The sequence below is a fragment of the Lepisma saccharinum genome, chromosome 10 (assembly GCF_977018435.1).
Source record: "Lepisma saccharinum chromosome 10, izLepSacc3.1, whole genome shotgun sequence".
NCBI classification, from domain to species: domain Eukaryota; kingdom Metazoa; phylum Arthropoda; class Insecta; order Zygentoma; family Lepismatidae; genus Lepisma; species Lepisma saccharinum.
The window spans coordinates 35545140-35559331 of record NC_139238.1 but is presented as its reverse complement, the minus strand read 5'-3'; the positions used below and the strand labels follow the sequence as shown (position 1 = coordinate 35559331).

The following is a 14192-nucleotide window of genomic DNA, read 5'->3' as shown; positions in this document are numbered from 1 at the left end:
TCAAAGGTTACAACTTGTTGCCATGTTGTCAATGTCCGTAAAATGAACAAAGTATATAAAATTACAAACAACAGAACAGACAACTATTTTTGAGGTGGGCGGGGGTCAAAACATGGCCTACAGACCTGAAAATTTGCAGGCGATTATGTTTCAATAATAGTAACAATATGGCAGGGGTGCACAAAAAACTTTCGAAAAAAATTTTTTTGCAATGGCCTAGTATTGGCTCAGCGCTAGTACAAGATAAGCAGTTTTTGAACCCATGAGTTGAGGGTCTTCCAGATTCCTGGTGAGGGCACATTGCATGGTTGTTCGGATCCCACTTAACTGCAGGATCAGACTTAAATATCTTATCTTAGCATAAAGTAGACTTATAACAAACTTTGAACCCGTGGTTGATGGATGTCTCACTGAGATAAATGTAATCACTTGCTTTTTCCTTGGGATTAATCTTGAATGAAAGCCCCTTTAAAACTGGTGGATCATTGTTGGAGTATCTGAGGTACACATTGTTGAAAGTTATTTCTCCATTTTGTGGCCAAATGCTAGAAGGTTTGTTTCCTGAAATTACAAAGAGTTAATTAACAACTGATATGATGGGACACTTATTTTGTGGTGATTTAAGCTTAAAAACTCTAGAAACACAAACAAACACATAGTTTGCCCTTTTATTGTAAGTTCCCATGTAATAACTCTTAAGAATTTCATTTCATGTGTAAAGTCAGGGTCAAGTCATGAAAGTCAAGAAAAAGTAAAGAAATCAAGTAGGTCGAGAAGTCAAGAAATTTTACTCGTGGTCAAGAACTTTTGCTATCAAATGACTGGTTGATTGATTTAGTTTATTTTACTTCTGCCCCTTTTGGCTAATCGTGAAGATGATAAGATAAGATGGATGAAGGTGCAACCACAAATATATAGTACCGACAACACGAGTTCCACAGATGATTACACTGGCTGTGAGTCCAGAAGTCAGAGCCTCGCCAGTCTGCCATGTGCAAAACAGGGTGTAATAAATCGAAAAGAGCATTAATTTTTGCATGCATTAATGGATAAAGCAAGTCTAATTATCTTGTTAAAGTACAGCTTCAGTTTTCATCTTAAGCAGCCTTTTGTTAGGGGTTTTTCATTAAATAAAAAATATTTATTTTCTTAATTCGTAACTTCCAACTTTAAAGGTTAAGAAAAACGAAAAAGAAAGTCGAGATATTTGGATTTGTTATTTTTGTATGTAGTCACCCTGTGAATGAATAGAGTTATCAGACCATTGCAAGCATAAGGCAGGATACACGGTTCCAAGATCTGGAACACAATTATTCACAGAAATATATTATATGTTACTCAAGACCCTACCATGGCTGTAGGTGGCAGCCATGACAGCTTTGGAAAATTGAATGTATGCTTGATACTAATTCTAGGGGAAGGAATGATGGATAATTCAAACAATGCATTGTTCACATTTGAAAACATAAAATTATGGTCACTCAAACGTGGAGGTAGATTTAGCTCAAATGGTTACCACACTTCATTGTCCACAATCCAATGTGTTTATAATATAACAAAAAGCATATGAACAAAAATAATATGGTAGTTGTATTGATTTTTCTAATGCAGGTATAATGAGACTGTTCTTACCACATATTATTCTACTCCTTTGTGATATTGTTTCAGCATGTATTTCACAATTTTTCCAGTACTATAACCAACAATACATCACATTTCAAGATGATATTCAGGATTTTTGTTGCAGGTAAACTTACCTAGTTGAAATCAGTGCTGAATGAAAGAAGAACTCAAACAGTTTTTTCATGTATGTGCATTGAGCTCTAGTTCACAGTCTTGTCACTATGCGGCATTAGCAAGGTTAGGGAACATTGCGGCTGCTACAATTGTGTTGAAATTTCATGTCACTAGGTCTGTAATCACTGTGCAAAGTTCAACAAGAACCCACTTAGTGGCAATTCCATTCATGCTTGATGCAAACATTAGTTTGAGTTTTTTCGTTTTAAGTCCACGTTATGCACAGATGGGTCAATCGGGGCTGGACCTACATTTTAAAGTGGATCCTCCAAACCACTGTATGATTCCGCCAGGTATTGAATCTGATACATTCCAGGTATTAAACGTATGGCTACAAGGTTTTGCCTTCACAGTTAAAGAAGATAAACTGTAAGCAGATGTATTCTGTATCATGATTCAATGTACTTAAATGTTTCGGACATAACGTTCAGTTTCTATTAAATATGTTAATTGTTCACTGGCTGGTTCTTATCTTGTGCAACTTATATTAATCTACATTACCATGTCCTTCACTCAAACCTATCTAACAGTACATTTATTGATTTGGAGATTTATTATGAAGCTATCCGAACTGAATTGCTACTCCAAAACGTGTTTAGTAGAAGTAACAAGTGTGGAATGATGACTGAGAGTATCAGTGTTGAGATGGTTGAAGCTGAACATAGACAAGTCTTGATCTAAACCATCATTGCATGTTGTGTTGTGTGAGGTTGTACTGCAAAACTGTGTGAGGTTGTACTGCAAAACTACTGAGGTTGTGTGCAAATCATTGCATGTTGTGTTGTGTGAGGTTGTACTGGACGTTCTATTCACAGCTCTGTCAGAATTAGTTTTCTGCTTCTTTCTGCACCGTATATTCCAATGGCCTTGTCGTTTGCAGTAGCTGCAGGTTGCGTTTCTTGCTGGACAAAGACCTTGTGGGTGATTCTTGAAGTGATCTTCCGTTTGCTAAATGTCATGAGATTGCTTTGCATTGTGAGTTATTAGAACAAGCACATAAAAAATGAACAAACCTCCAGTAGATTAAACAATTAAGTGGGCGGCGCTTTACTCTAATGGTACGCACTTTAAACAAATACAAAGGAGCACAAACAACAATGAATTTAAGATCATTAAAAATTGACCTGAGACGAATAAATTACAAATGACAAGCGCGACGGGAGTTTGATATAAAATTTTGAGTTGAGTGGGCGTTTTCAAAAGGTTGACGAATTTCAAGGGCGTTCTCTAAATCAATCGGGCCGTCACGTGCTGACAATCACACAGATGAATACATTACCAACTCTCAGCTTCCGAGGTGCATCCTGGCGTCGTTATGGGCGATTGAAACACACATAGTATTCACACGGAAGGTTTCCTTGGTCGCGACGATGAAGATGCAAAAAGTGTTCATACTTCTGGTTCCTCGGTTTCTCTTCCCCTCGGGATCGGTGGTCTGGGCATCGGGACGTCAACGTGGCGGATGGTAGGCATCATCGGCGTATCAATAGGGCGGCGTTTGACCTCTCTCTCTCTCTCTCTCTCTCTCTCTCTCTCCATGGCGGCGGATAGGCATCATCGGCGTGGCTCGTCGTTCCTCTCTCTCTCCGTGGCGTATGGTAGGCATCATCGGCGTAGTCTCTTCTGACATCGGGCAAATCGACGTAATGCCCTCATCTCTCTTCTTCCTCTAGCCCGCCATAGTTTCCGGTGTTCCTCGTTTCTCAAAAAATTATAAACTGCGTAAGGCAATCACAAAAAACACGGTCTCGCTTCAACTGCTCCCAGCGGTTGAGGTAGGCGCACTCGTGTAGACTTACTGTCTATCACACACACTGGTGTTCGTAAAACACAACAAAGTCCACTGTACGCGCAGAGGTAGCGCGAAGGTGCTCTTGTTACAAGAATCGCGGCAAAACTGTATATGGAGAGATAGCACGGAGCTGCTCTCGCTACAAGGATCGCGGTAAGACTGTGTGTCGAAAAACCATGTCCTTCGTTTTATTTAGATTTTGAAAAGAGACGCTAGGCGTTCGTTGAAGTGACGCTTCCGAAGAGGTCATTTCACTTTGCTCTATTGTCTCCCAAGTGAGACGAGCCGTGCTCGAAGTTGAGTTTGTGCGGATTAAGCCTCAGCCTCGCTGTCGCCCATAGCTCAATTGCAACCGGTGTCCACAAACTGATCAATTACAACCGATTTGATCTGGCGTCCGTAATTGTTGCTTGATCGCGACGAAACTCCACACATCCGTCCTTGCACACATGCCGTTGCGCTGGTATAAGTTTCACGTAAATCTGACCGCTGGAAACCGAGATATTTAAATGTTTGTCATTACGGTCGAATTTCCTAAGCTTTAGATGCATAACGTGACCCTTCAGGTGCTCACCCTTAAGACACGTGAACGTCTCGTTCCTCCCGTCGGCTTGGCAAAAATCAAATATGTATTCTTACAACTTAAAACTCTCAACGCTTTGAATCAACACATTTTTTACCGCTATGGACAATAATAATAATAATAATAATAATGACGTCGGTAAATCTGACTGTCACAGCAGGTTACGCTACGAAGCAGAATGTCCCGTGTTCAAATCCCGGCCTGAGAATGTGTCTTCTTTGTGATGGTCCTTTCATCAAGTTAATCTTAACTCATTTTCATTTTCACGATTAGCCAAAAAGTGTCAGAAAAGTGAAGTAAAATGAGCCAAGTCAATCAATAATTTCTATGTCGTTATTTTACGCCGCTTTTCTACCTCTCGTGTTAAATGCGACGATGAGACTGAATGATAATCCGAAGGAATAGCGATGCGAGACATGATGCAACCACACCTTGGACCTCTGGTTTCGTAGTGCGTCATGCTCGTGCATCGGGAGTGGAATCCTTTGAATGAAAAACTATAAAAGTAGGGTGAATGAAAACAACATTGTACTGTGCAAAAAAGCCATGTTTAGGTCCTCTAAAGAAAAGTACAGTTATTCAGTAAAATTAATTTTGAAGGACAAAGCCTCCGAAGTGTTTTTCCATTCGGTGACGCGTGGTCATCACATCGAGTCCCATCTAGTTTTCAGAGTGGATTTCGCTTACATATTGATTTCAAGTAGCTTCTCAATTGTCCTCACGATGTTAGGCCATCACAGAAATTTTGGAGTTTCTACCAGGGATCGAACCTTGAAAGACTAGAGCGCAATAAATTGAGCACGCGGGAATTTTGTTGTTTCTATTGTCATCATATATTCAGTTTTTCACGCTCAAAGAAGATTACTTTTAAGAAATTAGATGTGTGCATAAAATTTCATATATATCGTCATCATTCTCCAATGTGAACAGTACGACGCCACAAAAGACTCGTGCATGACCCATAGAATAGTGGTTAAGGGTGTCGCCTTGCACTAAAGGCAGAGGAATTCGATTCTGGTACAAACAATATACATGGGATTTCTATCTTGAACTCATTACACAAACATTTCATTTTCGCACAGTTGTCATACTTGTACGTACACCTGATAACAGCACCCTTTTATATCTAAATCCACGGAAGAGAGTTTTCTCTACTTCTCAATTTTCTTCGAGAAAATTTACAAATCTAAGGAGTAAGGACTAATGACATTGTTCTTGGTGTCTCAAAAATCTAACATAAGAGAAAATACATGGATTTTTAAAAACTGTCTAGATGCCATTAAGTTAATGAGTTAATTCTGCATTTAGAATCCGGAATAATGGCCGTGGATTTCGCGAGTGTATATCCGTAAATTTTTGCGGGCTACAGGAGAAAATAATGTTCTCTTCCAGAAACATTTTATATATATACACACATACTTATGGGTCTGTATGGTATATTAATAGTTTGTTAGTTTTAATGGTTTGATAGAAAAAAAATCTTAAGTTTTGGGCCCCCCCGAACTGATCAACCTAGCTACGTCCCTGCATATTAAGTGAAAGAATATGTAAAAGGCATTCTGGTTTAACTGCCAGTTATGTGTTGATTGTTTTTCAGCCCCACACTTGCTGCCTTCAACTGAATTGTGATAATGATAACCCTATTTGTATTGAAGCTGACAGGTGAAAGGTTTGTAAAATGCACTGATTTCCCCATCATTTCCTTCCTTCAAAATCCAGGTGTGTGGTTTTATGCAAGGGTGCCAAGTACTCTAGTAAATACTATGTATCAAACAGTCAACATTTTAAAAAAGTAACCAAAACCATAAAATAGATGTTGATGTTTTCCTGAGATATACAAGTTCAAATTTAATCACCAGTACAAGTTCGTTATTTTTCAAGGCCGTTTTACATGTCTAATATGTAAGCTACATTTAATCACTTGTGCCAGGCCTGAATATCCTGATAATTATGCAATATATTCAGTTAACCACTTCACCAAAATAGTTTCATGATTAAATAGAAATGTTTTAATATGACTAATAAATCAGTCTACAAATTGTTATTCAGCAAACTTTGGAAGTCATGATCTTGTATAGTTGAAATAGTGGAATTCAAATTTACACACAGCCAAAGAAAATATTTCTAAAATACAAAATGTAACTGGTTTCAAATAAGCCGCTCTATTATGAATTATTATTGGTATTGTTAAAATACTGTAGATATTTTGTAACATGATAACATGCATAAATGCATTAATGCATGCATAAACTGTTAAATTAATATACAGATGAAATGTAAAGTTGCAGAACTTGTAATCATTATACGTAATCACGTTTCACATGTATATTGATATCTTACTACATCTAAAGTCCCATAACATGAATAAAGTACTAAAGAAGAACCTCTGGATGCATAACAACTGGTTAGATCTACCTTGTTAACATGGTAGATTCCCTATAATTTGGGGGTATATATAATTCCTAATGAATTAACTATCTAATTAAATAACTGTTCTGCTATTGTGCAATATAAAATTACAATATTACCTGAACAGAAATTGGCTTGACACTTGTAGAACATTCTACTATTTCATTGCTGGTATGTTCTCCTTTCTCTTCACTGTGAGCAAGGAGGTGTGCAAAATCCATTCCACTTTCTAGCAGGTCATTGTAGTTGCCCTGAGCCTCAATAGATCTCTAAAGGGAGTCACAAGAACATTTAAATAGTTATGCAAGCATATATAGTTTAGCCATCACATAATCACCAGAACAGGTTTTATACTAGAAATTCAGATAATGGATGTCCAGATTTTAAATTAGTGAATATCTATTTTGGAAGCAGCTAGTGGTCTTGATATCGGGATATTTTGATTATCCCAGAGATGACTATCTTGATAATTCAGATTCAGATAATTTGAGTGATCTATTCAGTTACAAGTTTTATTACATGTAACCTTTGTCAGAAAAGTTTCAAGATTGACTCTGTAAGAAATAATATATTCAACTCAGCAACTAATTCACTCTAATAAGCTTAAGGTTCATTTTCCCATGAAGTTTTTGTTCACGATTTTGCCACCTGTCTGGTATCCTTGTCAGGCATGTACAGCTATGAACCATAAGCTTATTACAGTGACTTACCTCTCTCTGCATAACTACTAAGGGATATCTTTAGATGCAATCACCAACTAATGGTTCTTCCTGTCAAAGTAGTTCCTTCCGCTATCTACAAACAGCTGCCAACATTTCCGGATGTCTTGAAAACAAGCAGAGAAAGCCTCTTCTGAAATGCTTCTCAGCACATCTGTCACATCCTTTTGGATTGCTGGAATCTCTTCCTTTCAGTGGCATTTTCACATGGGAAACCAGATCAGGTGAATATGGTGGATGTGGAAGAGCAGGGATATAATGTTTGGCCAGATATTCCTGTACCGATACAGCAGTATAGGACATGCATATTCACAATACATATAAGGTGATTAAATAACACCTGCATAGTTCAATATCGCAGTTTGAGAATTATAAATCAATCCTGTAACTTTTCTGACAAAGGTTATATATGATCTGATCTTCCATTACTGAAACTAAAAACAAGTCATAAAAAAGAATGTTGGGTTACAAACTTCATGCATCTTACGTTTTTTTTTTAAATAAAGACTAAAATATCAGATATCTCCTTTTTTATGCATATACGTGGACGAATCAAAAAGTAAGTTACACCTGAGCTGTGTTCCTGTACTAAAAGAGAGAAATTAATCACGCTTGGTGGCAGCACTGTCTGGAATGTATTCTCCCCACACCCAAAGCAGCCATGCTGCAGCTGCTTTAATATGAGAGTATAGTCACCATGTCAGTATGGCATGTCGTACTGAGGTGGCGTCCAACATTGAGTTCCACTCAGTCGTCCGATTTTTGTGGACACGAAGGCATAATCAGAGTGAAATCCATCGCCAAATTGTCGAGGTGTATGGTGGGAATGCAATGTCACATCCCATGATCAGGAAATTGCCAGATGTTCGAAAGAACGAACGTGAACGACGAACAGTGTGTTGGGCAGCCTGCAACTGGAACACTATCGACAAAACAGAGCATGTGAATGCAATCATCCTTGTCAACCACCATGTGAAAATTAAAAGAGATTGCAAGTGAACTAAACATATCATACAATAGTGTGTCTACGCTGATTCATGACCAGTTGGGTGTATATTAAACTGTGCTCTCACTGGGTGCCATGATTGTTAACAGATGAGCACAAATGTCAACTCAATTGAAATTGAACGGAATTTTTACGCACAAGAAATCAAAAAACTAGTCACACGATTCAAAAAGTGCTTGGAATACCTTAGTGACTATGTCGAAAAAAGTTAAATGTTCATACATTTTTCTCCAATAATTATTTTCTTTCTAATGTGTCTTGTTTGTTTTATATAGGGGGTATAACTTACTTTTTGAGTTTCCCTAGTAAAAATCATTAAAACTGATTTTATAGGTACAAAAATTAACAACTAGCTACTACCTGTAATAATGCAAAGTTAATAAGTATTAATTCTTCATGCTCAGAGTAGTAAACAAACCTGTTCTACAGAAGATATATTTCTTCTCCAGAAGAACATCACCCTTATAGTTTCTAATATTTTTGATTGGTAACTGATATATTCAGGTTGATAAACCAATATATACGTGGGTTGGAAATTTAATAGTGGAAACACTGCTGTATATACGCCACGAAACGGAACCGGTGCTTCTCACTTATACAACGTGTTAGTTTCATACCTAAGCTACCTCCCAGTAAATGGACTCTTCCTTCCAACACTAGGCACATGTGCAGTGACGAGAGGAATAGAGTATTGCTGGAGTTGGTGGTCTAAATTGTGTAGTCAGAACCCCACTAATGTGAAAATTCTGATCATTCTCGCCATACCTCCAGGACAGACCGTCAATGTGCAGTATTACCTGTGGTATTACTGTTCATTTTTGTAACATAACCTGCGACCTGCATTGTGAAAGAAGAGGGAACACTTTCTTGTGAATCCTCCCATCATTTTGCAGGGCAATGCTTGGGCACATGTAGTCTGATTTGTTACGTCAATGGGGCTGGCAGATGCTCTACCAGCCCCTGTGACTTTGATTTGATCCATAAGATGAAGGGCATTCGCTTCCAAACTGTTCCAGAAATTCTTCAGGCAATAGACTGCTTCATTCAAACCATCAACAGAACAGGCACTGCTACAGAAACACTACGACTTCCACATCGCTGGCAACGGTGATGCACAATGCTGGTGATTACATCGAAGAACTGTGTAAAAGTTTCACAGAGGTATCACTCCCATATCATTTGTAAATTAATAGTTGCCAATATAAAATTTCCAACACACGTATATTACATTTTTTCATAATAGGTATGGATCGATACAAAATTTTTACAATAGGAATGAGCCTATCCAAATCTGGAGAGATTTGGAGCTTGTAATGGATTGACTTAAGTTTTATATATTGGTTCCAAGATTCAGATATCAGTTCTAAGATTTAAGATTCAGATATTTCACTCAAGGTTTGAGTTTCAAATATCAGTTTTAGGATTCTAGATTTGGGTAATTTGGATTCAGACTCAAACACCCATCACAGTAGTACAATACTTCGAAGTGATGTTACAGTATGAAATTTCACTTATCACAAATATAGTACTTACATTACACAAAATGACGATGTGATCTTCATTTTTAAGATAATGCAACTGGTGTGTGACCAGAATACATGTCTTATTTCTTAAAAATGAAGTAATGCAGTTTTCAAATAATTGTTTTCCAACAAATGTGTCCACAGCAGATAATGGATCATTGAAAAGGTAGATATCAGCATCGCGGTAGACAGCTCTGAAAAAATAGTCAGTGGTTACTTTGTTTCAATAATTTCTTTATCAAAATTAATTTAATATGATAATGTGAAAATGTGAACAGCAATCATGAATGATGGGGCAACAATGAATTATAGTTGATTAATTTATAATTAAGCATGATTTTCAAGAATATGGAAATGTGATATACAGGGTGTCATTTTAATGGCGCCCACGGACCACGGAAACGTATAGAGGAGATCAAAACAAACAACTTTTCTCAGTAACATTTTTCTTGTTGGTGCGTCGATTCGACGATACAGCCGTTCAAAAAAGACCGCTTTGCCGCCTGGATGTTGGCAACCCAACACAACATTTTATCGTATCTGTGACGTCATATCCTGCGGTGAAACAGCGCACGGCAGTGTTACAAGGAACACACCAATTTTGTGAAAAATGACAAACTACCAACGACATTATTAACTGTAAAATGAAGCGAGAAACTCGTCCAATAGACCGAACATCATAGCCTACCAGCCAGAAACGATGAACCAACGACATGAGAAATGGTAAAAACATATTCAAAATGAAGTGTCAATGTAAGCTGAGAAAATTCGATATGACCACTTCCACTTGAATTATATTTTCTTTCTACCATTTTTCGTATCGTTTGTTTACTTCCTGTTAGGTTACAGAATGTGTTTGCTCGTTTTGTTTTACGTTACATAGTGTGGCTGATTGTAGATATGTCATTTTTCACAGAATATGTGTGTTCCTGGCAACCCTGGAACACATCGCTTCAAGATGGGATATGACGTCACAAATGCAATCAAATGTTTGGTGTGGTTGCCAGCATTCAGGTGGCAAAACAAGCTTTTTTGAATGACTGTAGCACCGCAATGATGCACCAACAAGAAAAATGTTATTGAGACTTGAGAGAGACTTCCGGTGGCGGTAATAAGTGAGTCGGACGTATTGCGTTGAGCTCTCTATTTTTCGCTAATTACGGTAAGAAGAATCAAGTTCTAGTGTTATCCGGATATTTTCTAGTGTTTCGGAAGTTGTCAGATGCCCGATGTAAGTAAGTCGGTTCCATGGTTGTGAATAATTGTACAAAATCGCTAAAAACTCTGCTTAGCGAAGTACACAGACGGTGCTTTGTTTTGATTCAAAGAACAGTTCTTTTGAATCAGTGGACTCAGATCGCAATATATACACCGTTAGCCACATTTGTGATTCATTAATCTTCCATTTGTGATCGAAGTGCCTAAAACCTAATTAAAATCGCACATCGGACTGTACTTTGGGGAACTGAGAACTAGCATATTTGTGTAATCGTGTAAAAATCACCGGTTCGCGAGTGCGGGGTAATCGTGCTGTATAAAAGACAACGTACTGGTCCCATCTGGCAGTAGGTAATAATTGACCATCGTTCCCATGACAACTAGAATCGTTTACATTCATCACGATGACGCGGTTGTCACAAAGAGAAAGAGTGCAAGGAAGAAGACACGAATCTTGTATAAAACACACGTGATAAAATTGAGTCTGAACACAAAGTTCTGAAAGTGCGGCAGCCTCATATGATATTTACAATTCTCTCTTTAATGGTAGTGTACTTATAATTGTCGTGATGCTACGAAGTTTTAAGTTGCCGCTAATACCTGGTTATACTTTCGACACCAAAGTGAGTACTTAATTTAAGGACAAAAGATGATCAGAAAATAAATGTGGAGTATCTGGTTTCAGCCATCACTATATTCTTTGTTTCCAGGGATTGCATCCATAAATCCCATGTGTATCTATATCTTTGGTAAAAATTCAAGTAATTTTGCCTTTAATTATCAAGTTGCTATTTGTTTGGGAGTGAAACGAACTCTGGCTCTGAAGCAACTACCTACTTACTCTTGGTTCTTTACCCTTTCCATTTCGTCTTGCGTATGTTTAAAAGTTTTGAGAGAGCAAAAATAAGTTAAATTTATGTAGTTATACAAAGTGGTACACAATATAACGCATTTTGGAGGCTGGAAGGTAAAATGTTGGTAACAATTTCATACATTGGAGACACATTATTTCAATTTTACACAAGAAACTACTTACGGAAATTAGTTTCTCCAAGGTTTACAACGTTCGTAGAGGTATTTTCTTTCATCGTGGAATGTATTTGAACGGGAAATCATGTATTTTTCAAGAGAAATATCTCACCGACCCACAATTGCCATTGCTTTCATTTGCTTGCCCTATATTGCGTACGTTTGATGATGTAAGCCCCTGTCAGTGTTTCAAACCCTTTTTTTTTTACTATGCTTGCCTAACGTAACCAATCCTAACCTAACCTTATTGGAAATGGTTCGTGGGGCTATCAGCTACCATGCATAATGGTTCGTGGGGCTATCCGTGAATGGTTCATGAGGCTATCCATGAATGGTTTGTGGGGCTATCCGTGTATGGTTCGTGGGGCTACCAATCAACTACCCGAGCATAAGTATAATTTCCACCGATGACGAACACGATATTAGGTATTTTTCGGTGCAGAAGGTTGAAATACTGCAACATGTACCTGCCATATTGTTTGTTCCGGAAACGAAGAAAGGAATAAAAAAAAGCACTCAGAATGTGAAAATTGAGTTTGTTTTCGTGTAAAAAGCATAATGGCACCTTGAACTATGTTCCACAATACACAATTGGGATACTATTATCGTATGAGAGAAACACCTACGAATCATATATTTTGGACTTCTTTACATTGCTAACGTGTTATTTTCGAATGTGGAACACTTCCTAAAGTGAAATAATGCCTATCAATGTCTATTTCTTAGATTCACGAGTACTTACTGTTACTTGTTGTTTCGAATCTGTAACACATTATGGCCGTGATAGCGTACTGGTTTAGGGGGCGTTCTGAGAGTGTTTTTTCGATTTATGCAGTGTTGCAACCTCGTTCACCGGAAAATATCTACTTTCGTGCCTGGATTTGAAATTATGCTAATACGTCGCAAACCATTGACGTTAGCCTCACAAACCATTGATGTTAGCCCCAAAAACCATTCACGTTAGCTCCAAAAAACATTCACGTTAGCCCCAAGAACCATTTTCCGTAAGGTTAGGTTAAGTTAGGTTAGGCAACATAGTTAAAAAAAAAATACTCGACACGTCATGTTCTAGTGAAAACACGGCAAGGCTGAAACACTGGCTATGGGGTTGCATCATCTTAACACACGGAACATTGCACTCTCGTGCAGAAATCAAATGGTGGGAGCAGAGACAGCGTGTCGACAGAGATTTTCGCAGAAAACAACACGCATTCACATTAAAATGGATCAAATCTACATTCAGGAACTTCCACAACGCTAAAGAAAACGATTTCCGCAAGTACTTTCTCCTGGAAATTTGAAGGAAACTGTTTCCCTCATACGATAATGTTACCACAATTGGTAAGTACAAACCATGCGAAACACAAAATATCCGATCTATGAAACTGGTACCTGTTGTGTTTTCCAAGGCACCAAAATAGGCTTGATATGAATTTTCGGAGCAAATTGACAATATAGAGAAAGTCTCCAATTTTATTAATTTTCGGTATACTAACTAATTTTGGCCTCCTAATCACAAATCTGTTTTAAAAATCCGGGGGTCATGTCTGGAAATTTTAAAAAAAAAGCCGATTGAATTTTTTATATACAGGGTGACTGGTAATTCGATGTATTCCCTGAAAGGGGTTAAAGTGGAGACAATTTGCAATAAATTTGACCATATGATACCCCATCCGAAAATTAGTAGTTTTCGAGATAATCGAATTTCAATTGTTTTTTAAAAAATTACAATTTTCCACATAAAAAGATGAATTGAGAAAAAACTGCTCATTGTATGGAACTTATTTCAGCGTTTTCTGATAGCTAACAAATAAGTGATTTCTTTAAGAAAAAGGTTTTCCCAAATAACAATCACATGTAAGTAACGGGTGGGTCTAAACTTACAAGTGATGATAAAAAAATGCACTCTTAGTTTACTTGGCAACGTATTAATAAAAAAAATGGTATGACACGAAGCGTACAAATTACTTAAATTACTTCCTTGAGTCATCTGCTATCCAACAAGGTACAAATGTTGCTAACATTCACATTTGTGTACAAAAAATAATACTTCATTCATCTTCATGTGCATGGAAACAATGAACAATACAATTAAAGAACATTACACGTCTTGCTC

General features: G+C 37.5%; 1 protein-coding gene across 1 annotated transcript in view; it reads left to right on the top strand.

Annotated features, from left to right (window-relative positions):
• The first annotated feature begins 11431 nt into the window (after window positions 1-11431).
• LOC145994325 (EF-hand domain-containing family member C2-like) overlaps window positions 11432-14192 on the top strand; it is a 46254-nt gene continuing 43493 nt past the window's right edge. Inside the window, exon 1 of the mRNA XM_083130434.1 lies at window positions 11432-11670. Coding sequence (XP_082986560.1) covers window positions 11617-11670 — 54 coding nt within the window. The 5' untranslated portion in view covers window positions 11432-11616. The remainder of the gene's footprint in view (window positions 11671-14192) is intronic.